The 25,878-nt window shown below is 39.3% G+C and overlaps 1 protein-coding gene across 7 annotated transcripts in view; it reads right to left on the reverse strand.

The window, feature by feature from the left end:
- The window catches only part of ASTN2 (astrotactin 2), a 959,402-nt gene that overhangs the window by 361,812 nt on the left and 571,712 nt on the right, over positions 1-25,878 (reverse strand). For all 7 annotated transcript variants that reach the window (XM_074395240.1, XM_074395241.1, XM_003925189.4 and 4 more), the window contains one exon: positions 11,329-11,495. In XM_074395240.1, the coding sequence (XP_074251341.1) occupies positions 11,329-11,495 (167 nt within the window). The remainder of the gene's footprint in view (positions 1-11,328; positions 11,496-25,878) is intronic.

Raw genomic sequence — 25,878 nt, forward strand, 5'->3', positions numbered from 1 at the left:
AAAATAACTCATTTTTGTTTGGATTTGCATTTCCCTTATTACTGGTTAAGTTCGGCATCTTTTCATGCTATGGTCATTTGTATTTATCCTTCTATAGATTATCCATTCATGTGCACTGATCATTTTTCTATTATGATATTTGCCTTTTTCTTTGTATTGGTTTGTATACGCTCTAAATATTCACTGGGTAGTTATCCTTCACCTTCCATATACACTACAATTTTATTCCAGTCTGTGTATGTATTTTAATCTCATTTTTGATATCTCATAAGCTCTTTCTTCTGGTTTTTGATTGTGTCTGAAATTTGTGCAATGTTTAGAAACCCACAAGATGATAAAATATATTTCCGTATATTATTGTAGTATTGTATACATTTAAAAAATATTTGGTTATTTAATATGTATGGCATTCATTTTTGAATGTAGTAAGAGTGGTTATTTTAACTTAAGTATTTTTAAAATGGGTAGCGAATTGTCTGAAGTGTCTGACCTTTCAACAACAAACTGTTATTTTTTTTAATATATGTAATCCCTACATATGCCATGAATACATAGTTGGTGTTTTTCCTATTTAATTATCTGTTTATTCCTATAAAAATTCCAAACTGTTTTAATTACTATAGCTTTATAGTATGTTTTGGATATAGTAGTAAACTGATACTCCTCCCCCTCATCAACACTATTTTTCTATTTCAAAATTTCCTGACTGTTCTTCCATATTTTTCTTTCAAATGAATTTTAGAATAAGCTTATCAAATTATATGTAAATTCCTAGTGGAATTTTGGGTGGCATTGCTTTTAATTTGTAAACTAAATTGGGGAAAGGTTTTAATATTAATTTTATTTAATTTTCTTTTATTTAATAAATATGATTTGAGAGTTAACTCTGTGCTGGGCACTTCTGATAACTGTGGCAAAGACAAAGTCTTGCATTCACCACACTCTGTCCTCTTCCTGGACTTGCATTCAGACTACATGCCTAAGACTGTCTTGCAGTTGGGCTGAATGGGCCATGTAACTGGATTCTGAACAATGGACGTGTGCTGACAAGATAGAAGTCACAGACAGACTTAATCTTTTCAAAACATGCTGATTTTCAAGTCACCTCTTCCCTTGTTATGGCAAGCTTGGAGACTATGTATTCCTGATGCATTCTACAGGATGGAGAAAGACTGCCACAACCACAATGGATCTCGCACAAATAAGAAATTAACTTTTGTGTGCAAGCCGCTGGTTGGGGGAGGAGGCTTCATATGCTACAGGAAGAAAGCTTCTCTTATCCTAATACAGCATCTTTATAATCTGGAGTAGTCTAATTCAGAAACAGTTTGTATCTCCATTTACCAACTGTTCTTTTAAAACATTCGGTGAAGTTTTTGACTTTTTGTTATAAAGATCTTGCATGTGTCTTTTTGGAGATTATTTATAGATATTTATGAAAGATACTATGCTGTAGAAGTTTATCCAAGTATGTTTTGGATCCAGACTAACCAGAGTCCAAATACTGATTCTACCACTTACCAGTTGTGTGACCTCAGACAAACTACTTAGCTTCTCTGTACTTCCTTTGCTTATCAAACAGAAGATTATAGAGCCTTATAGAGTGAAAAATTCTCTTGTTGCAGTCTTTTAAACTTCAGGAATAGAATCAGTTTGTCATTTATGCTTTCTCTTATGTTTTCTATAGTTACTGCTGATTTGAGTAAAGCTAATACGGATTTTTCTAAGTTGATGTTGCATCCTGTGAACACAAAGAACTTATACATTCAAACATGTCTACTAAGTTGTTCTAAATGATAAGCATATATCTGCCCAGTTTGGGTATTAGGATTATGGAATAAGTTAAAAAAAAACTGTCCTTTTTTGTTTCTTTCTCTGGATCAGTTTATGTAAGATAGATGTTATCCATTACTTGATAATTTGATAAGTCTTCCCTTGGGCTTGATAGCTTCTTTTCAGTTGTAGATATTTAGCTCTTATCATTTATTTCCTTATTATCTGCCTATTTAGATTTTCTATATCCTCGTGACTCAACTTGGTAATTTGTATTTTCTAACATTATAATGCATTTTATCAAGACTTGCAGATGTATTGGTGAAAAGTTCTGTGCAGTGTTCTCATTAAATTTCTTTTATCTTTTATGTTTCTACAGTTAAGGCCCTAGCTCATTCCTAACATGTTTGTATTCTTTCTTTGCTTTCTCCTCTGAAAAGGCTTTTTGTATTTTGTATTTTATTGATGAGCTTCCTTTTTGCTTTTCTATTTAATTTATTTCAGCTTTTATTTGTATTAATTCCTTCCCGCTGTTTTCTTTGACTTTGTTTTATAATTCTTTTTATGGCTGCTTGAGTCAAATGCCTCATTTGTTTATTTTCAATCTTTCTTGCTTCTTAATAAATGCGGTGAAGCTTCTGACTGAGGCTTTGTCCATACCCCATAAGCTTGATATGCAGCCCTCATGCTCCTGCTCATTTCTAATGAGGTGAAAATTTGAATTTGATTTTTTTCCACAGCCAAGTGTCACTTAGAAGATATTGAAGACTATAGTTCCCAAATAGATAGATTTGTTTGTTCCTCTTTTTTTCTAATATTACTGCATTTTTGGTCTGACAATGTAGTTTGTATAATTTCTATGTTGGTGAGTTTATTGAGATTCTAAGGGAGTCACAAGTTGAGGTTTCAGAGCTAATTAAACTTGAGTTCAAATATAGGTTGTGCCATCTACCAGCTATATGACCTTGAGCAAGTCTGCTAATTTCCCTAGGCTTCAGCATCATAATCTATTAAGAAAAATGACAATACTTATCATGGCGCTGATGTGAGAAATAGAGATAACTTATACAAAGGATGAAACTGTATCTCTCATACAGTATTCAAGTAACTCATCGGCGATTATGCTTATTATTGTTATTCTTGTTGTTATTTAGTCTATTAGCCCATTTACACATCCTAGGAAGTATAAATTTATTTACGGTGGTTCTCATATCCTCGTTGCTGGCTTCTCTCTAGATTTGATTCCTTCTCTTTCCTGCTTCACAACACATAATTGGAACTTCTTACATGGCATTCATTGTAAATAAGCTATACATATAATTTGTATGTTTGTACATATGAAATTATTATATAGAAGTTAAATATATGCATAATTTATGTGTGTGTGGATGTGTGTGTATTTGTCTTGCATGTGTGTGTGCATACACAGGTATTTGCAAAGCTCAGTCCTGCATTCAGGATCCCACAGTTTAGTGGAATGTTTTTATATCTATGACCTGGTTTGTGCCTTTTAATCTGTAACAGGTGGAATAATGGCCTCCTTAAAATGCCCACATCCTAATCTCGAAAACCTGTGGTTATTTGACCTGGCAAAAGAAACTTCAAAGATGTGATTAAGTAAAGGATTTTGAATTGCGAAGATTATCCTGGATTACTTGGGTGGTCCCAATATCATCACATGGTTCCTCAAAAGAAGGAGATAAGGGTGTTAGTCACAGGAAGAGATGCAACTTGGAAGCAGAGGAGGAAAAGAGGGGAGCAGCGTAAGGGGCCATGAGTCAGTGAATGCAGACACAGACACCCCCTAGCAGCTGGAAGAGGGAAGGAAACAGATCTCCCCCTAAAGCCTCCAGAAAGAATGCAGTGCTACCACTATCTAGATTTTAGGAATATTGACCTTGAGAATTGTAAAGTAAATGTGCGTTATTTTAGGACACTAAGTTTGTGGTGATTCATTACAAAAGCAAAAGAAAATGCACGACGTGTACAGGGAGGTATTGTTTCCACTTTCAGATGAGAGTACGGAGGTTTAGAGAAGTTGAGTGACTTGTGTATGGACTTATGTCTAGTCAATAGTGGTGCTGGGAATCAAACCCAGGAGCTCAAGACGTGTGTGTGTGAATGTGTATGTGTACGAATTTAAGCATATCACAACTGTGGATTTACAGTGATTTCTCTTTTCCCTGTGGGTGGGAAAAGATTGTGGCTTGCAGGAGAGATTTGAGGAAAAAAAAATCCCATCCTCATAAAGGCCAATAATCCTCTGAGTTTTGAAACAGGAGCAGTTCTCTCCCCCAAGCCACCTAAGGGCATAGGAAGGTTTATGCTAAGGTCTATCTAGTTGTTGGTTTCTTTTTTTAATTTTATTTTTGTACCATGCCACATAATTATATAGCTTCTTTAGAACATTCTGTCATCTGGGAGATTTTCCTACAGAAATTCTAGAGTGTAGGCTCATCGGAAACCAGCCAAGATCTACATGAAACTATATTTATACATATGCCAAAATGAAAAATATAAAATGGGTGCAAAGATACAAACCGGGCATTTTAGCTGAAGGCAATGAGTGTATTACTCTTAACACACATATCACTTTATAGAGAATACCAAAACTAGATGGGACTTTAGAGAGTGTACCATAAAACCTTATATGTGTTTAGCTAAGGGCATGTTTGATTTAATCCTCATAGCAACATTGTGAGATAGGTACTTTCATTCCAACATTGCCGCTGAGGATCCTGAGGCTTGGGACATCCAAGTTCACTAATCAAGGTCACATGAGCATTTTGGAAAAGCCAGAACCTTCACTTGGATCTTCTTACTCTGAATCCTGTGCTCCTTCCACTTCAACACAAACGACCTCCTCCTATCTGTTCGTTGTTCAAAGAAGAAAACTTAGACCTACAGAAAAATGGCATTGTGTACAAACTCTCAAAGCAAAATATTTCTTTTTTTTCAGGTTATCTTTCCTTCATGTATTAATTTATTCCTCAATGGTTTATTGAATCAACAGAATTATTTATCCAAATGTATATCCTAGGAACTTTTTTAAAATAAGAAAGGGAATCAAATCCTTAAAAATATTAAGAATTGGCCAAGCACGGTGACTCACACCTGTAATCCCAGCACTTGGGGAGGCTGAGGCAGCCGGATCACCTGAGATCAGGAGTTCCAAGACCAGCCTGGCCAACATGGCAAAACCCCATCTCTACTAAAAATATAGTAAATTAGCCAGGCATGGTGATGGGTGCCTGTAATCTGAGCTACTTGGGAGGCTGAGGCAGGAAAATTTTTGAACCCAGGAGGCAGAGGTTGCAGTGAGCTGAGCACTGCTCAGCCTGGGCAAGAGAGCAAGACTCTGTCTCAAAAAAAAAAAAAAAAAAAGGAAAAGAATACAGAAAAGTTGTTAAGAGTAAGAATAGCTCGAGGAACTGTACACCAGGTAGACTTGGACCAATGCTAGGAATAAATCTAAATATTTTATTAGTAAGGCAAGAAAGAAAGAGCTTTCCTAATGCAGACATCTGTGAGAAACCTCACCCTGGGATCATCAGGGCTAGAACCAGCACCTAAGGAACTCAGCTTCATTAACCCTTCTAACTAACATCATAGGAGTCTTTTTCACCAAGACCCTCGGTATTGTCCCAATATGAACCAAAGCGAAGATCAGAGGAGGTGTTTTCTGAGGGGTCTTTAGTTTCAGGTTTTATTCAAGGGAAAATTTAGAGTTTCTAGAAAAAGAAAGGAAAGGAATTCATAGAAAATAGAATTCCATGGGGAACTCTGGATTAATTATATAGCAGATTTTATCTAGTCTAAGACCCGTAACAATTGTAAGATACACTAGCAGTTTACATTACACTAAGAAAAAAACAAACAAACCCAAAACTCTGTCAAATCATTAAAACTAAGAAATCTTCCAACTTCAGAAAATATGGGCACTTTAGAATCAACGAAATATGTTTCTCCACTGCATGATTTGCGAGAGCCTTGACTATGCCTCAGTTCACTGGGAACCCATAAGAGGCAATTAGGGAGTGCAGAATTTTCCCATGTGGGAAACTATGAACATTTAGTTTTCATATTTTTGTTTTCTTCTTTTTTATTTTTATTTTTTAACATTTGAGCAACTCCTGAAACTAATGTGTCACACAATTCACATTGGAAAATACCTATGCAAACAAATGGATGGACATTACATGTTTCCATCAATTGTTGGTGAATATTTTTTACAACCGAGCTTCTACAAATGTTTAAAAAGAAGAGAAAACAAGGTTATAACGTTTGGCAAGAACCTGGCATCAAGTATTCTACGTTAACCATTAGAAGTAAAATCCATGGCCTTCAGCCAGAAGTGAAAGGGGTAAGGGCTCAGGCTCTAACCTAAAAGGTGGAAACCACAATAAAACAGGTGCCTGAATGAATCGCCCCACCTCCCACCAACTCTTCTACTTGTTACTGATAATCCAAATGAAGACCACAGTCTCTGTGCTGCGGTTCAGTGTTTTCTATTGTTAGAACAGATTTCAGCTTTGACAATGAAAATAAGTGGCTTCCAGTTACTATGGATATTAAACACGTTTATGTATCTCCTCTCCCTCTTAGAATTACATAAAGAGAATATTACACAGAGAGGCTAGTAAGGACTATATGAGGCTGGCTATGTTCTTTGAGCCATTGTGTTTTTAAGGTACTTTCATTTAAATTGGAAGCTCCTATCCCACTTTTACCTCCTGACTGGCTGTGAGCACCCCCATCCTGGGAGCCTCAGTTTCCTCCTCTAAATGACCTGAAAAATACTGAAAGTTCAAAAATGTTGATGAAATGGCTCACTATCTCTTGAATATATGAGAAATAACTCTCTTAGAAAATACTGCCAGAAAAAAAGATGTATACCTCCTGAAAATAAAAAACAAAACAAAGGAAACTACAACTTTGCTTTTTTCATACAAGGACAACTATATAATCCACGATGTATATTTTTTCTCTCTGTTTACTTCAGTTGCCAAGAAGCACAAAGCTAAATTTATCTCATGTTGAGTGACTCTTTAATTTAGAGCTTCTGAAACCATTTTCTCTTCCATCCTTAAAAAGGCTCTGATCATTCCTATCTTTATATGAGTAGCTTTTTAAAAATATATTGTTTTTATGTGAATAAAATAAGTGCTCTTGGAAGTGTGCATGGTAGACACTGTAAACACACACACGAATAAAACAAACTTTGTTGCTAGGTAACTTGCCAAGGTCTTCATAGGAGGTGATGTCCTCTCACCTACGAGACTGATTCTAAGGGCTTATTCTGCAGGCTTTAGCTTAGTATCCAATGATCTTCTTAACCTATCTTGAATTCATCTACTTCTGTTTACCATTATGGAACTTGCACTCTGTCAGCATCAATCAGGACCCAGTGAGGCTTAGGCACCTCTTTGCCCCTGCTGAACAAAAATTTGTGCTCAATGCTTATTTGCATCGAATAAAAGACCAGGCACAGAGTAGGTACAACAAATCTTAGCTGGATGAATTCTTTTTTTCTTTTTTTTTCTTTTTTTGAGACAGAGTTTCACTCTTGTTACCCAGGCTGGAGTGCAATGGCGCAATCTCGGCTCACCGCAACCTCCGCCTCCTGGGTTCAGGCGATTCTCCTCCCTCAGCCTCCTGAGTAGCTGGGATTACAGGCACGCACCACCATGCCCAGCTAATTTTTTTGTAGTTTTAGTAGAGACGGGGTTTCACCATGTTGACCAGGATGGTCTCGATCTCTTGACCTTGTGATCCACCTGCCTCGGCCTCCCAAAGTGCTGGGATTACAGGCTTGAGCCACCGCGCCCGGCCTTGGATGAATTCTTTAATTCAATTGCTATGCTTCTAAATAAGGCTTTGGGCAAGCAGTGGGAATGGCAATGCATACACAGGTGCCTAGGACCTGGTCCCTGCTCATGAGGAGTTCACAATGTGACAGGTACAGATAGGAATGCAGGTAAATCAACCAAGTTATAGGGCTATCACAGGGAGAGCCACGGGGGCTGTGCAGCCCCAGAGAATAGATGCTTCACTCAGTTTTGGATAACGTAAGCTGATGAGAGGCTGACAATCAGGGAAGCCAGCCAGAGGTCCAGTCTGCAAGAAATGTCAAGATTTCACCAGGATAAATTAGAATTTGAGACAAAATGTAAATGTCCCTCACCTTTGTAAGTAGAAGTGAAATAATAAAAATAATAATTTAAAAACAGACAAAGAAAAATGTCCTTTCTATATAGGCCCTAACCCCATGTGACATTGAGCCAATATTTACATAGTGTCCATTTGAAAGGATGCGTATTATTACCCTGTTCCAAGGTGACTGCATATCTCACTCCTGATCCCTCTTAGGGCTCAGAGAACACTTGTTAAAAAAGTGATGCCTGAATTGAGACTTGGAGGTGAAAGCTAAAGGGCCAGGGACAAATGGGTCAGTAGGGGTACGGAGGGGAAGGAGAGAGGCTACAGTGGGAACAATGTCAAAACTCCAGAGACTGAAACCAGGAAGCTTAACCTAGAAAGAGGAACCTAACTGGAAATACAAATGGAAAAGTCAGACTGGAAACTTCTTTAGCCTTGTTAATGAAGAAATTTCACTTAACAATTATTAATTGAAAACCTACTATGTGTTGGGCACTGTTTTAGGTGCTGGAGACAAAGTAGTAAACAGGTCATAAAATCCAGTAATTCCATAATTAAATGAGATGATTTTATACTTATTAGATTAATTATAACTATGGATTACTGAGTGCTTAACTATGACAGGTCCTGTGCCTGTATAATTTCATTTAATCTTCACAATGGTGCTACAATCACTTCTAATTCTGTATGGAAGAGCAGAGGCCCAGAGAAATTGAGTGACTTGCTGGATGTGGCCAGAGGCCAGCAATGATATCAGATCTGTCTTGACCTAGCCTAGAACCACAATACCTAAGTTTCAATCTTGACAACGTCACTTAAAAGATATCTGACGCTGGACAGTTACTGAGCCACTCTATGCTTTTTCAAAAAACATAAAATAGAAATCATAATAGTGCATCCTTTGTAGAGTTGTTGTGAGAATTGAAAGAACTAATGTACCCAAAGCACTTAGAACAGTCATGATATGCAGAAAGCGCTTAGTAATGGTTAGTTGTTATTATTAACCTGGTTGCAAACAGATTTATTAATCCTTCTCCTATCGAGAACACTCTTAGGAAGGTCCTAGAACTTTGAGCAAGTTGGGAATATCCCCTTGAGCATGAGTTAATTTTGTTTTCCCTGCTTAATTCAATAGCATTCCACTTCCCTCGGACCATATCTATCACAAGTACCTGCTAATAGCTTTCATTGTTTACAGTGCTTCTGACAAGTGTGGTAACTTCTCATTTGCATTTCTAATAGACATTTTCCAAATCCTGTTGAAACTGCAGTTGGCTTTAGGATGCCTGGGTTTTACTTTATTTTTTGTCCTGTTTGTTATCATTTGCATGGGTTTTAACAGCTCACAACACACTCTCACCCATTCATTCTTCTTTCAGACTTTCACAGTCCTCCCACAATATATTAATAGGTTAGTCTTGTCTAGTGCATCAGGTCACTAGCAAATGTTATTAGAATCATTTAAGTTAATTTATTTAACAAACACATACAGTGATAACTCTGGGCGGGACATTGTTCCAAAGCATGTCACAAATATTAATGTAAATGTAATATATTTAGCCCTTATAACATCTCTATAGAGCGATACAACTATTATCCCTATCTTACAGATGAGAAAACCAAGGCACAGAGATAATAATTAACTTGTTTAAGGTCACACAGCAAGTAGGTGTTGAGCCTCCTCACTAGTCATATGACCCTGGGCATGTTTCTTAACCTTCAGAGGGTAACACATGTGAAATGCTTTGCATTCTTCACAATTAACATTATATTAAGGTAGCTATTAAAATTTTACAGGTGAGAAAACAGAAGGTCAGGGGTCCTGAAAGGCTTGCCTTATGCCTAAGAGAGAGCGGTAGAGCTAGGATTAGAATTCGTGGCTTTTCAATCCATGGTTCCCTGTAGTGTGCTGTGGATGGAAGGTGGTAATAGTTTCCGATGTCAAAATCCATTACTGCTGCTCCTGCTGCTGACACTGTTGTTATTTGCCATGGAAGAACACCCCCTACCCCACCCCAAACACACAGAGAGAAAAATAACGGTGACAAGAACATGGCTGATTCTGTATGCAGCCTGCAGATCTAAAGCCATGCATAATTTACTCAACACTGCCCTGCAGCCACTTAAGCTGAGGAGAGACCGCTATAAATTCAGGTCTGCATATCCTAATTTATTTCTTATTTATTTTACTGATACATGTCTAGGGCCACCAGTGAGCTGCTTCTACACCTGCACAATGGCACCTACAGCCCTAAGGGTAACTGGGGCAGGAAAGGAGACCTCGAAATAAGCCCTCGAAGCCAAACTGTACTCTATGCACTAGAATCATGCAAGTTAAATTACTTTTTTCTGGTAAACTAGAATTAAACCCATGCCCACGCTCACCCCCTATTTGTGAAACACGGGGCTAAAAAGGTCGTCAAATAATCCTGTTCTGCTTTTCTGTCTTAGCGAAGAGAGCATTGAACATACTTCTCCCACGAGTATGAGATTATTTTTTGAGTCACAGAATGTCAAAAGATGAGCAAGTACTCTAACACTAAGACATAATCAGAAAGGAAATGAAGAGGAGAAGAAAAAAGTCTATTTTCTCAAGTGATTACTGAGAACCAAACGCTATGCAAAGTGCTGTCAAAGGCAGAGGTAACTGCCATTGCAGTCTTCAAATGAAAGCAAGAAACATCAGCCATCCTTCCCCAAAGATCTCTTTTCACAGATGGTCAAACCGTGGCCCAGAGAGAAAACAGGACTTGTCAGAGGTCACTCAGCAAGTTGGTCCCAGCATGTTCCTCTTTCAGCCTCATACGTATTTCAAAACTCAGTTTGAGTCCTTCGAGAGCCAGAGCTGTCCTACAAGCTTTACTGGCATTGCTTCCTTCCCCCGTCTCCTCCTCCAGTTAACTGTCCTTACAGATGTGGACACCAGGGCACAGAAAGGCTGAACACTTCACTCACATTGCTACGTTCCTGCTGAAACCGAGTCTGAAGACTGGGCTTAGCCTGTGCTTTCATGCACCATACCTGAAGCCTTTGTGAACATCTTCAAGATGTCTGCTTTTGTTACCAAACTGCACTAAGCCCACATTGGGCAGATGCAGAAGGGCAGGAGGCTTCAGCACGAAAAAGCTCCTGACTCTAGGGTGAGGCCTCGGCATGGGTTCTATTTATTACATTTATTAACCCCATATTTACTTTTCTCATTTTTTTCTTTTTTAACCCACCCAACAAAAGGTTATACTTTTGGCTTTGGGCTCTTGGACTAAAACAGGAGAGGCAGAAATGCCATTTCATTGAAGGTCAAGGTTCAGCCTTGCTGGGCTGTAGTGTCTGATCATTTTCCCACGCATCCCTCACTCCTATAAATGGGGCACCTGGGCCTTGGGGACAGAGACTCACCCGCAGAACATGAAGATGGTGCTCGAAGTGGCGTCGTAGGGCAGAGGCAGCGTCTGCTGCAGGCACAGCTGCTCGCAGCCGCCATTAAAACCATCAGAGCAGTCAATTCCTTTGGAGTGATCGTAGCAGCCGGAGCCATCCTTCATGGGTTTCAGCTCCTCGGGGCACTGCTCAGAGAGAGGGCAACAGGGTGGTTATGGCTTGGGAGGCTGTGGGCCCCATCACGCCCCCTCCTCCCTCCTGGAAGAGACATGGGTCGGGTACTGACAGAGAGGTATTCGTCTCCTTTGGTCAGTTAATACCCGTGTGACAAGTTCCACACATCCCTTTACTTCTCTGAGCCTCGGTGTGCCCACCTGTAAAATGGGACTTCTGTGACTACCTGCTTATGGCATTGTGAGAATGAAGGATGATAAAGTCAGCAAAGCGTGGAGAACACTGGCTCACATGGCAACGGTGCAGGAATGTCAGCGGCTATTAACACTGACGTTGCTGGGACCCTCTTCAATACTGCTTCTATTGTTACTGCCCTATAGGGTCTGCTGCTAGAAAGGTCACATAGGGAGGCTGCCAATCATATATTTAAAAGCCTCTACCAGGATAAGTCTAATTTTCAGCTTTTCCTCTTCTCACTATGTGACCCAGAAAAGTTACTTGCTAACTCTGAGCCTCAGTGTTCTCACCTAATCAATGGGCACAACATCTACAACTACAGGTTTGTTGCAAAGCTAAAGTTGGATCATGAGGGCACATACCTTCCTTCAGAATTCGGCACGTAATTTGGTACTCATACAATGTGAATTCCTTTCCTTCTTGTCTTGAATATGTCTCTTCTTCTCCACCCTTGTCCCCAGAGCCCTAAGTGAGATTCCTTCATACTCACAAAACCACGGAAAGGGCTCCTAACCAATCTGCTGGACTCTAGTCAGGCCTTCTCAAAACCAGCCTCCAAATGGCCAACAGAGTGGTATTTCTATATAGCATCACTCCCCAGCCTAAATAAGTAAATGAATCTTAAAACATGTTAATCTGCCTTAAAATGATCATCAAGGTCCTCCCTTTATAGAAAACTTCAAGTGCTCCACTTGGCCATATGCACAAGCCCTTCCCATAGCCCTCTGGTCCCTAAGTAAACTCCAAGGAGTCCAACCTTCAATGGCCTCAGCTAGAATGCTCTTGTCAGTGTGTCTGGCATCTGCTATGTGCTCCTTCAGTGGAAAATCATGTACTGTGGAGACAGTTGGCTATTGATTCAATTTACTTTTCTGTCATTTGATGAGCCTGAGCTCATCTTCGCCATCCGAGCTGATGGAGAAGTAGTTTCAACACTCCTGACTTCAGAAGAGGAAATGAAGCACTAGGTTTTTATTTCAGGCCTCCTGCTGGCATTTCTTGTCCACAAACATTAACACCCAGAGCCCAGCCTTCCTCATCCATCACTGGACATCACTGATTAAAATGACTTCCCACCGTGCCCCACTACCGGCCAATTCCCTGCTCCCCTCCCCATGCTGTCGTCTTAAACAATATCAATAATAAAACATACACACAAAAATTAATTTACAAAAACCACAATAACAAAAAAAGGTCAGCTCTCTTGGAAATTAAATTTTGCCTAAGAAGAATTTGTAATTACAAATGCATGAGAGAGTTCTTCAAGACATTTGAGACTGGCACCAGGAAAAGTGATGGAGAAAGTCGGTTATAAATGGCCTTTATCAAGCTGCAGAAAGGTCATAAAACTGCTGCATTTTGTGCTTAAAAAGAAAAATCAATTTTCCATGTGAGTGAAGTGCTGCACATATTAATACAAGCTCAGAGGAAGCCCCTGTTTGTCTCTGAACATTCACTGTCAGATGGGAGGGCACCTGGTCACAGGGTCATTTGGATGCATTTGTGGATACTGGGGCCTGGCTTCAGTCTGTTTGTAGACTCACGGAGGGTGTTGAAAAGAATGACTGGCCTTCTTACCAGGTAACAGGAGACAGCTAGGCAGGGTAGGAGTCTCAGCCCTCCCCATCTCCCACTGTTCTCTACCACATTTGTTTTTCAAATGTGTCCACTAAACTCCAGATTTTATCTAAGTGCTTTACCTGCTTTACCTTATTTCCCCCTATAGCAAATACATGAGACAGAGTTAGGCTGATGATGGACCCCAAAGCCATGTCTCTGTCCTAAACCCTAGAACTTGGAATCTGTGAATGTGACGTTCTGTGGTCAAGGTTATGCAGATGTGATTCTGTAAAAACTCTTGGGGACACCCTCCTGGGTTTTCCAGGTTGGCCTAAATGCCATCACAGATGTTCTCATGAGAGAGAGGCAGAAAGAAATTAAACACACCGAGGAGAAGGCAATGTGGGGGTGGTACAGAGATCAGTGCGATGTGTCCACAAACAGTGCTGTGGCCTCCACAACCTGAAGGAGGCCAGACAGATTCTCCTCTAGGGCCTCCAGCAGGAGCAGCACCAGAAATCAATCAAATCAAACCACCAGCATCTTGATTTTGGATTTCTGGCCTCCAGCACTGGGAGAGAATACATTTCTTAAGAATTATCTTTTTTTTTTTTTTTTTTTTTTTTTTGAGATGAAGTTTCACTCTTGTTGACCAGGCTGGAGTGCAATGGTGCAATCTCAGCTCACTACAACTCTGCCTCCCGGGTTTAAGCGATTCTCCTGCCTGAGCCTCCCAAGTAGCTGGGATTACAGGCGTGCACCACCATGCCCGGCTAATTTTGTATTTTTAGTAGAGATGGGGTTTTTCCATGTTGGTCAGGCTGGTCTCGAACTCCTGACCTCAAGTGATGCCCCGGCCTTGGCCTCCCAAAATGCTGGGATTACAGGCAAGAGCCGCCGCTCCTGGCCTCTTAATAATTATTTTAAACTACCTTGTTTGTGGTAATTTCTTGCAGCAGACAAAGTAGGTGCTGTCATGATTCCCATTTTGCCGAGGAGGAAGCTGAGGAGAGGGTTACACAATTTGGTGGTGACAGAGGCAGGGCTTCTCAGATTTCCCAACTCTGTTGCTATTAACTGTCTAATGGGCAAGCCACTTCACTGCCCTGTCATTTACTGACTGACTGACATCTAGTTTGTTTGTTTGTTTGGGTTTATTTTATTTTTTTTTTTAGTTTTAAAGATGGGGTTTCACCATGTCGGTCAGTCTGGTCTCAAACTCCTGACCTTAGGTGATCCACCCACCTCAGCCTCCTAAAGTGCTGGGATTACAGGAGTGAGCTACTGCGCCTGACTGACATCTAGTTTTAAGAGATCCTGTCATTTACTGACTGACATCTACTTTTAAGAGAGCCTGTCATTTACTGATTGACTGACATCTAGTTTTAAGAAGTCCTGTCATTTACTGGTTGACTGACATCTAGTTTTAAGAGAGCCTGTCATTTACTGACTGACATCTAGTTTTAGGAACTCCTGTCATTTACCGACTGACTGACATCTAGTTTTAGGAAGCTGAAACAACTTAGCAGGCCTTAGAGCTGATCTAACTTCCTTACTTTAGAACTGAGACCCTGAAAATTAAGGGCCATCACCCCAGATTCCTCAGCACATGAGTGGAGAATCTAAAGCCAGGATTCCCCTGTCCCAGCTTGGTGTTCTCTGTCCACTACACTCACTTTCCTTTAGGTTAAAGCATTTTGCAAACTTACAGATCCTATAGTCTCTCTCTCCAAGATGATTTGCTGATGGAAAACTGAGGATCAGGAAGGTGAGGGATCTTGACCAACATCACACAGCAAATTAAAGGCAGATTTGAATCATGCATGTGGCAAAGGCTTTCTAAGTACGTGAAGTGGGTTTACCAGCTACCATCATATGATCATTCCTTCCTGTATCATGGACTTCATGCCCTGTGCTCTTGAGGATAAGCAAGGGCAGATGAGATCTAGCTATCATGTGAGATGACTTGTATATTATTAGTATTTCAATTAGTTCATTGCTTATTATCTCTCTCCTCCACCAAAATGTACATGTTATGATAGCATGGACCATGTGGCTTGTCCTAAGCCATCTGGCACACAGTTGGTACTTGTTATTTGCTGAATGAATTGGTGGAGTGCCAGAAGGGATGTTTAGTGTGTCTTAGTGTGTCTGTGTATTAACTTTGGATCTGAATCCACACCGCTTCTTATAAGTTGTATAACCTTCAGGTAGTGACATAAAGTCGCCTATCTTCACATGATTACTGTGATGGGTAAATAGCATGATAGCCAGCTTCGAAGATGGGCCCCAATGATTCTTGCCTTCTGGTGTTAATACTTGTGTAGACTCCTCCTACACTGCACCAGGATTGGTCTATGTGGCCAATAGTACATAGCAGAGGAGGTGGTATGTTGTTCTAAGGGTAGATCATAAGAGAGATCTTTCTCTCCCTCTGTCTATCTCATCCTGTCATCACTTACTCTAGTGGAAGCAAGCTGCCATGTTTTCAGCAGCCCCATGGAGAGTCTCATGTGGCAAGGAAGTAAAGCCTCTGGCCAACAGCCAGGAAGGCTAGGGCCTGCCAGAAAAAGATGAGTGAGCCTGCAAATAAATTACCCAGCCCCAATCAAGCCTGTTCAGATATTGACAACCCCAGCTGACATTCTGACTGCAACTTTGTAGGCGCTGGCCAGGACCACACATCTAAGCTGCTCTTGAGTTTCTGACCCTTGAAAACTGTGTGGGATAATAAATAATTTGTGTTTTAAGTGACTCAGTTTTTGAGAAAATTTGTTACACAGCAAAAGCTAACTAATATAGTGAGATAAATGTATTCATACTTAGCACAGTGGTCAGCAAATAGTTCCGCTGTTACAGGTGTTTGTAAAGAGCTTAGAATCTGGTTTGAGAGATAAATACACACATCCATCAGAGAACCAGTTAGTTACAGAATGAACATAAAGAAGTATGGTAAAATTTGTTTGGGAAAATAAATCTCTGCAGATGGGAGTGACTAGAGAATACTGAAATAAGGAGGCTTTAGTCTTTTCTCCTCCGTTAGAAAAGAGACATCTGATGTACTAGAAGAGCAAGACTAGGATTCATTACCAGGCACTGTTGCTCGCTTCCCTTGGGAGCTTAGACAAGTCCTTGAAACTGTTTGGGTCTCAGTTTCCTTTCCATAAATGGAGGAGCCAGCTTGGAGACAGGAATATGAGGACTAAAGTCAGGCCTGAATTCCGATGAAAGATTTGTGACACTGAGCATATAGGCAGGCTGCTTTACCTCAGAGACAGCCTCAGTTTCCTCATCTGTAAAATGCAAATGTCTCTCTTGGAGGCACTTCTAAAGACTGTATGAGAAAACACGTATCTGGCTTCTGACCTGGTACATTGTAGACAATAAATGAAGAATAAATGAACAGGGATATAGAAACAAATGATAAATTAACCAAAATCCCAAAAGAAAACCTAACTTAGTTGGGAGGAATCATGATATCTAGCTAAATGCAGGCAGTATATTCCCTCCATGGAGAGAATAATAAGTACAGAATAATAAGTACAGACACACATTTCAAACAGATCATCTAGAAGAGAATGCTAGGATTCATCAAAGAAGAAATGAGAAGCGCCAGGAGTAAGTAAGCAGAGACTTTGAGGCAGCTTGTCCAGTCAGAAACCAACTGAGAGCTGGAAAGGGCTCCCGGATGTGAGGAAATGAGAGAGAAACCCCCAGGGCTCCAAAATGGAGTTTCACAACTTGGCTGTGGGAGAAACCCTCAACCTACTGGGGCATTTGGCCTGACATACGAAATACCTAAAGGTTGCATAAAAACGCTGCTACAGAATGAGAACTCACGTGAAATCCCACAGGCATCTGAACCTGGAGTAGACACAGCGGGGCACCATTTTGAGAGCCAAGATACCAGGGATCTGCAGAAGCGGCGGCTGCTGCACGGTTGTAAGGAGACAGAGGGAAGACAGGGTGCTCCACACACCCCTGGGAAGCTCCCTGCTGCCCTGCTGCAGGCTGCTATTGAGACTGAGACATGAATGGACTGTACTTTCCTTGGCTTCTTAACCACATTGCTTGCCTGGGATGGACTCTGCCTTCTCCGGAATCAGGCCCGAAGCACCATTTTGAAAGTTGAATGCTGAGCTGCATTCTACCACTGGCGTGAGTTTGGGTTATGTAGTTGTAGCTACCACCCAGCCGAGGAGGGACAGGGAGACCAGGCTATCCTATGCCCTGCAAGGGGCTGCTGTGAGACCAAGACTCACGTGGTACACACCACAGCGTTTTGCCCATGTGGCTCACTTGAGAAGGACCCCATCCTTTCTTGTCACAAGTTCACAGCTGACACCATTCTGAGCATTTAATGCTGGACTATGCCCCACCCTTGGGGCCCAGTTTAAGGTAGCATGGCTGCAGCCACCAGCCTACTGGGAGAGGGAGAGGGTAGATCACATTCTCCTAAGCACACTCGGGACAGTACCCACCACCCTGCTGTGGGTGGCTGTAAGACTGGAGACTAGTCTGCCCAACCCATCACAGCTCTCAAAAGACCAACACGGGTTGCTTGGGTCCTAGAGGGTTGCTCGACCACCACTATTGCCATCAGACACACTACGCCAGCTTCCCAGGGACCCAAAATCTACCCACACATCGGGCCCACTGCTCAGACTACTGGCTCCCAAGCAAGCCAACTGATGGCCCATGAATCAGCCCTCAAAAACCTACTAACACTGAAGCCAGTGTAAGCTACTTTGGGGCCTAAAAATAGGCACACACGCCCCACTGCTGCCACCATCAGGGGATGGAGACTGGCTCACTTTGTGTTCAAGGTCCCAGCTTAACTTCACCGCAACCTCCGCTAACAACTGCGTGATAATGAAAACAGAGTATCTCAAAATGTGTATTGTACAGCAAAATCAGTGCTAAGAGGAAAGTTTATATCATTAAATTCTTATATCAAAAAATTCTCACAAATTAACAACCTAACATCACACCTGAAAGAACTAGAAATTCACCGGGCGTGGTGGCTCACGTTTGTAAGCCCAGCACTTTGGGAGGTCGAGGTGGGTGGATCACAAGGTCAAGAGATTGAGACCATTCTGGCCAACATGGTGAAACACTGCCTTTACTAAAAATACAAAGATTAGCTGGGCATGGTGGCGCATGCCTGTAGTCCCAGCAACTCAGGAGGCTGAGGCAGGAGAATCGCTTGCACCTGGGAGGCAGAGGATGCAGTGAAGCAAGATTGCACTGCGCCACTGTACTCCAGCCAGGTGACAGAGTGAGACTCCTTCTCAAAAAAAAAAAAAAAAAAAAAAAGAATTAGAAATACAAGAACAAACCACACCCAAAGTAAGCAGAAGAAAAGATATAACAGATCAGAGCAGAAATAAATAAAATAGACCCAAAAAACAATGCGAATCATCAATGAAATGAAAAAAATGATTCTTTGAAATTATAAACAAAATTGATAAGCCACTAGCAAAAAAAGAGAGAAAACTAAAATAAATATAATCAGAACAATAAAAAGAGACACTACAACTGATGCCACAGAAATACAAAAGATCATCAGAGACTATTATGAAGAACTATTTGTTCACAAGAAAAAACGAATGAATACATTCCTGACAACGCAAAAAACCTATGGAGATGGAACCAGAAAAAAACAGAACTCCTGAACAGGCCAATAATGAATAGTGAGATTGAATCAATAATAATAATAACAATAAATCTCTCAATAACGACACAAAAAGCCAAGGACCACATAAATTCACAACCGACTTCTACCAAACATCCAAAGAGAACTAATACCAATCTTCCTTAAACAATTCCAAAAAAATGAGGAAGAGGAAATTCTCTTACTCAGTCAATGAGGACATATCACCCTGATACCAAAACCATACAAGAAAACAACAACAATAAAAAAGAAAACTACACACTAATATTCCTGATGAATATGGATGTTAGTATTTTGCTTAACAAAATACTAGCAAATCAAATCCAACAGTACATCAGAAAGATACTACACCATGATCAGGTGGAATTTATCCCTGTGATGTAATGAAGATTCAACTACATAAATCAATAAACATATAGATTTCTGAAACATTTCTGTTTATGATACACCATGTAAACAGAATTCAGGACAAAAGCTATATGATAATCTCCATAGATGCAGAAAAAGCATTCACAAAATTCAACAGCCTTTAATGATTTAAAAAAAATCCTCAACAGAGTAAGCATAGAAGATACGCACCTCAACATAGTAAAGACCATGACCTATAGCCAATATCTTATTGGGGAAAAGCTGAAAGCAACCCATCTAAGAACTAGAACAAGACAAAGATGTCCCCTTTTACCACTCTTATTCAATGTAACGCTGGAAGTCCTCACCAGAGAAGTCGGGACAGAAAGAAAATAAAAGTTATCCAAGTTGGAAAAGAAGAAGTCAAATTATTCCTGTTTGCTGATAGTATTGTCTTATATCTAAACAAAACAAAACAAAACAAAACAAAACCTCTAGACACTCTATCAAGTTTCAAGATTAACAAAATGCAGAAATCAGTAGCATTTCCATACACCAATACCAATCTAGCTAAGAACAAAATTAAGAAAGTAATCCATTTATAATTAGCTATAAAAATAAAATACCCAAGAACGTATTTAACAAGGGGGTGAAAGATCTCTATAAAAATTAAAACACTGATGAAATAAATTGTAGATGACATAAATACATGGAGAAACATCCCATGCTCATGGATTGGATAATCAATATTGGGAAAGGGATTATATTGCCCAAAACAATCTACAGATTCAATGTAATCCCTATCAAATTACCAGGATGATTTTTCAAAGAATTAGAAAAAAATCCTAAAATTTATATGAAACCACAAGGGAAACCCAAATAAAGCAATGTCAAGCAAAATGAACGAAGCTAGAAACATCACATTACCTGACTTCAAATTATAGTATAAGGCATAGTAACCACAAAACCACGGTATTGGTATAAAAAAATAGGCACATAGATCAGTGGAAGAGAATGAAGAACCCAGAAATAAAGCCACATACATATAACCAAATGATAGTTGACAAACTCAACAAAAATATACACTGGTGAAATGATACCCCAGTTTTATTAGTTCATTATCACACTACTATAAAGAAATACCTGAGACTGGGTAATTTATAAATAAAAGAGGTTTAATTGGCTCATGGTTCCAGAGGCTGCACAGGAAGCATGGCTATGGAGGCTCAGGAAACTTAAAATCCTGCAGGAAGGTGAAGAGGTAAGAGGCACATCTTCACATGGCTGGAGCAGGAGAAGTTGTACACTCTCAAACAACCAGATCTCATGAGAAACAACCTCGAGAGCAACAAGGGGAAAATCTGTCTCTGTGATACAATCACCTCCTACCAAGCCCCTCCTCCAGTATTGGGGATTACAATTCAACATAAAATTTGGGTGAGAACAGAAGTCCAAGTCATATTACTAGTCAATAAATGGATACTGAAGAAAATGGATAGCCATGTGCAGAAGAATGAAATTTGACTCATATTTCTTCCCATATATATACATATTTTTAGAACTAAAAATGGATTAATACCTGAATCCATAAAAATCCTAGAAGAAAACCTAGAAAACATCGTTCTAGACATTGGCCTTGGGAAAGAATTTGTAACTCAGTTCTCAGATCTAATTAAACTAAAGAGCTTCTACATAGCAAAAGAAATTATCAACAGAGTAAACAGACAACCTACAGAATGGGAGAAAATACTTGCAAATTGTGCACCCGATGAAGGTCAAATATCCAGAATTTGTAAGGAACTTAAAGAATTCAACAAGCAAAAACAAATAACCCTATTAAAAAGTTGGCAAAAGACAAGCAGACACTTCTCAAAAAAAGACATACAAGTGACCAACACAGATATGAAAAAGTGTTCCACATCACTAATCAGCAGAAAGACGCGAATCAAAACCACAGTGAGATACCACCACACACCAGTCAGAATGGCTATTATTGAAAAGCCAAAAAGCAACAGATGCTGGTGAGGCTGTGGAAAAAAAGGAACACTTACAAACTGTTGGTGGAAATGTAAATTAGTACAACCTCTGTGGAAAACAGTATGGAGGTTTTTCAAAAAACTAAAAATAGGACTACCATTCAATTCAGCAATCCCACTATGTGTATAAACTCAAAGAGAAAGAAATGATTTTATCAGGCAGGTGGAGGTGGCTCACGCCTGTCATCCCAGCACTTTGGGAGGCCTATGTGCGTGGATCACTTGAGGCCAGGAGTTTGCGACCAGCCTGGCCAACATGGTAAAACCCTGTCTTGACAAAAATTAGCCAGGCATGGTGGTGCCTGCCTGTACTTCCAGCTAGTTGGGAGGTTGAGGTGGGATAATCCCTTGAACCTGGGAGGCAGAGGTTTCAGTGAGCCAAGATCGCGCCACTGCACTTCAGCCTGGGTGACAAAGTGAGACCCTGTTTTTTTAAAAAACAACAACAAAAAAGAAAGATACTGGCACTCATGTGTTTATTGAAACAATAACATAGGGGTGCTCTTTCATCATAGCTTAAATATGGAATTAACTTGATTGTCTATCAAGAGTTGATTAAATAAAGAAAATGTGGTATACGCACCTGCCCCTCCCTTCTTCCCACCCACACACAGACACACGGTGGAATACTACTCCAGCATAAAACATAATGAAAACATGTCTTTTGCAGCAACATGTAAGGAACTGGAGACTGTTATCATAAGTGAAATAATTCAGAAACAGAAAGTCAAATGTGACATGTTCGCATTTATAAGTGGGAGCTAAACAGTGGGTATACCTGCACGTACAGAGTGCAATGACAGACACTGGAGACTGAAAAAGGGAGGGATGGAAGCACGGGAGGTGTGTGAGGGTTGACAAAATTCTGATTGGGTACAATGAAAGTTCAGACTTCACCACTACACAATGTATGCATGAAAGACACCTGCTTGTACCCCCTAAATACATAAAAATAAAAAACATAAATAATAAATCAAGGTAATTTAAACTATTAGCTGATTTTTTTTTCTTTTTCAAATGTTTAAGTCCTTCTTTAGATCATTTAACAAATATTCACCAAACACCTACCTACTCAGTGCCAAGCAAATGTTTCAGGTGCTGAAAACACAGACGTAAACAAGGACAAGACTCTGCTCTCATAGAATTTACATTCTAGAGAAGAGACAAATAGTTTACAAGTAAACAAACAAAATGATTATTTCATAGAGCAGAAAAATACTATGAAGAAAGACAAAAGTATAATGTGATAAAAAGTTAATGGGGATGGGGTGAAAGAAGCAAATATTTAGCCTAAAAATAGGATGGACAGACTTCTTCCACTCTATTTTCAAAAGAAGTTTTGGCCATTATAGTTCCTTTGCCTTTCATTTACATTTCAGAAAAATCTTGTCGATACTTATAAAAATCATGCTGAGGTTTTGAAAGGAATTATATTAAACCTTTCTATCAATTTGAAGCATGTGGGCATCTTTACTATGCTGTGCCATCCAATTCACGAATACACTATGTCTTTCCATGTGATTAGATCTTCTTTGATTACTTTCACCAGTATTAAAGTTTTGCTAAAGCTAAACATGGCCCATGCATATTTTGTCAGATTTCCATCTGAGTATTTCATTACTTTTTAGGGATTACAAATGATATTGTATTTTTTTATACATTTTGTCAGATTCACATCTGAATATTTCATTACTTTTTAGAAATTGCCAATGGTATTATTATTATTTTTTTTATTTCAAAGATTCACATTTACTGCAGGTATATGGGAATACAATTCATGGTGTATAATTTTCTTGTATTCTGAGACCTTGCCAAACTTACTAATTACTTCTGTAAATTTATTTTGTAGATTCCCTGAGATTTTCTACGTTAAAAAAAAAAAAATCATGTGATCTGCCAATGGGTCAATCTTATAGTCTTACTTATTCCTTTCAAATCTGAATGACTTCTTCCTTTTTAGATTTTTTTCCCCCCTTATTGCACTGGCTAGGACTTCCCACATGATGTTGAATAACAAAGGGTAGAGTGAATTTTCTTTTCTTGTCTCTGACCTTTTACAGAAAGCATTCAGTCTTTTACCATATGTCAGCAGTAGCTCTTTTATTGATGTTCTTCATCAAGTTCTCTTCTATGCTTATTTTTTTGAAAGTTTAAAAAATCATTTTGGGTGTGGAATTTTGTCAAATGCTTTTCTTATATCCATTGAAATGATGGTGTGATTTTTCTTCTTCTGTTATTATAATATACTGATAGATTTTCAGATAGGAAACCAGTCTTGCATCCCTGTAATAAACCTCACTTGGTCACTGCGTATAGTTATCTTTTGCGTATTGTTGAATCCTATTTGTTAATATTTTTGTTAAGGATTTTTACAACTATGGTATATGCAGGAGGGCTATTGGTCTTTGTAGTTTTCTGTTTCTGAACTATCTTTGTCTGCTTTTAGTATCAAGATAATGTGACTGTCTTAAAACGATTTGGGAAGTATTCTCTCTTAGTTTTCTGGAAGTTTCTTTCTTTCTTTCTTTCTTTTTTTAAGAATTGATGTTAATTCTTCTTTAAACATTCGGTATATTTCTCCAGTGAAACTATGTAGGACCAGGGATTTGGAGCTGAGGGGAGGAGGAGATAAAAGTGAAAAAATAAATTTCCTTAATAGTTATAGGGCTTTCCAAATTATCTATTTCATAATGATAAGTTGTGGTAGTTTGTGCTTTTAAGAAATTGGTCTATTTCATCTAACCTGTCAAGTTTATATGTGTAAAACTATTTGTAGCATGCCCTTATTATCCTTTTGATTTACACAGGGTCTGCAGTGATATCACCTATTTCAGATATTGGTAATTTATGTCTTCTCTCATCCTTTTTAATCTTGCTTTTGTTCAGTTTTATTGTCATTTTCAAATAATCAGTTTTTCATTTCATTGACTTTTCTGTTTTCTACCACATTGATTTCCTTCCTTTGGTGTCCTTTGGATTTATTTTGCTCTTTTTTTTTTTCTAGGTTCCTGAGGTGGGAGTCTAGATTATTGATTTGAAACTTCTTCTTTTCTAATGTATGCACTTAGGGATATACATTTCCTTCTCATTGAATATCAAGAAACAGGTACGTTACCAAAAAAGGGATGAATCATGGTTTCAGGTGTGTCCCCCACACACTTCGATATGTTTTATTTTTATTTCATCAATTTCAGTGCATTTTAAATTTCCCTTGAGACCTCCTCTTTGACCCATTGGTTATTCAGAAATGTGTTGTTTACTTTCTAAGTATTTAAATATTTTTCTGTTATCTCTGTTATGGGCTGAAGGTATATGTCCCCTGCCCCCCCCCCCCCAAAATCTGTTGAAATCCTAACCAACCTTCAAATTGATGAAACTTGCAGTTGAAGCGTTGGGAAGAGGATTAGGTCATAAGAGTTAAGCCCTTATAAATGGGATTAGTACCTTAAAAGAAGAGGATGGGAGACCAGAGCTCCCTCCCTCTCCAACATATGAGGACACAGAAAGAAGACATGCAAGGAAAAGAGAATTTTACCAAAAAAGCAAATTAGCCAACACCTCAATCTTAGACTTCAGCCTCCAGAACCGTTAGAAATAAGTTTGTTGTTCAAACCACCCAATTTATGTTATTTTGCTGCAGCAGACTATAGCTGCTGAGAGCAGCTGTTACTGCTCTGTTACTGCTTTCTTGTTTGATTCTATTGTGGTCAGAGAACACATTCTGTACAATTTGAATGTTAAAATTTGCTGAGGCCTTTTTTATGGCCCAGAATATAGTCTTGTCTTGGTATGTGTCCTATAGGCACTTGAAAATAATATATATTCTCTTTTTATTGGGCATAGGGTTCTATAAATGTTAACTAGTTCTTTTTTGTTGATGGTGTTATTGAGTCCTTTATATTATTGCTAAACTGTCTAGTTCTTTATCAGTTTTGGAAAGGGGTATTGAAGTATTCAACCTTCGCTGTGAAATTGCCTATTTTTTCTTTCAGTTCTTTTAGATTTTATTTCACACATTTCACAGTTGCTGTTTGATGCATAAACATTTAGGATTTCTATGTCTTCTTTATCACTATTTGATGTCCCTCTGTGATAATTATTTGGAAGGCCTTCTTTATCTGTTGTTAATAACGCTACTCTCACTTTTGTTTGATTTGTGTGTGTCTTTTTCCATCCACTTGTTTTCAATCTGTCTATATCATTCTATGTAATGTTAATAGTATATAACTAGGTCATGCTTTTAAAGCCATTCCACTAATTTATACCTTTTAATGTTTGTATTTAAACTATTTGAGGCTGGGCACAGTGGCTCATACCCGTAATCCCAGCCTATTGGGAGGCTGAGGCAGGATGATTACTGAGACTGGCCTGGGCAACGTAGTGAGACACTATCTTTACAAAAAAATTTAAAAATTATCTGAGCATAGTGGCAAGTGCCTGTAGTCCCAGCTACGTGGGATGCTGAGGTGGGAAGGTGGCTTGAGCCTAAGAAGTCGAGGCTGCGGTGAGCTGTGGTTGTGCCACTGCACTCCAGACTAG

The sequence above is a fragment of the Saimiri boliviensis genome, chromosome 2, assembly GCF_048565385.1.
Source record: "Saimiri boliviensis isolate mSaiBol1 chromosome 2, mSaiBol1.pri, whole genome shotgun sequence".
NCBI classification, from domain to species: Eukaryota; Metazoa; Chordata; class Mammalia; order Primates; family Cebidae; genus Saimiri; species Saimiri boliviensis.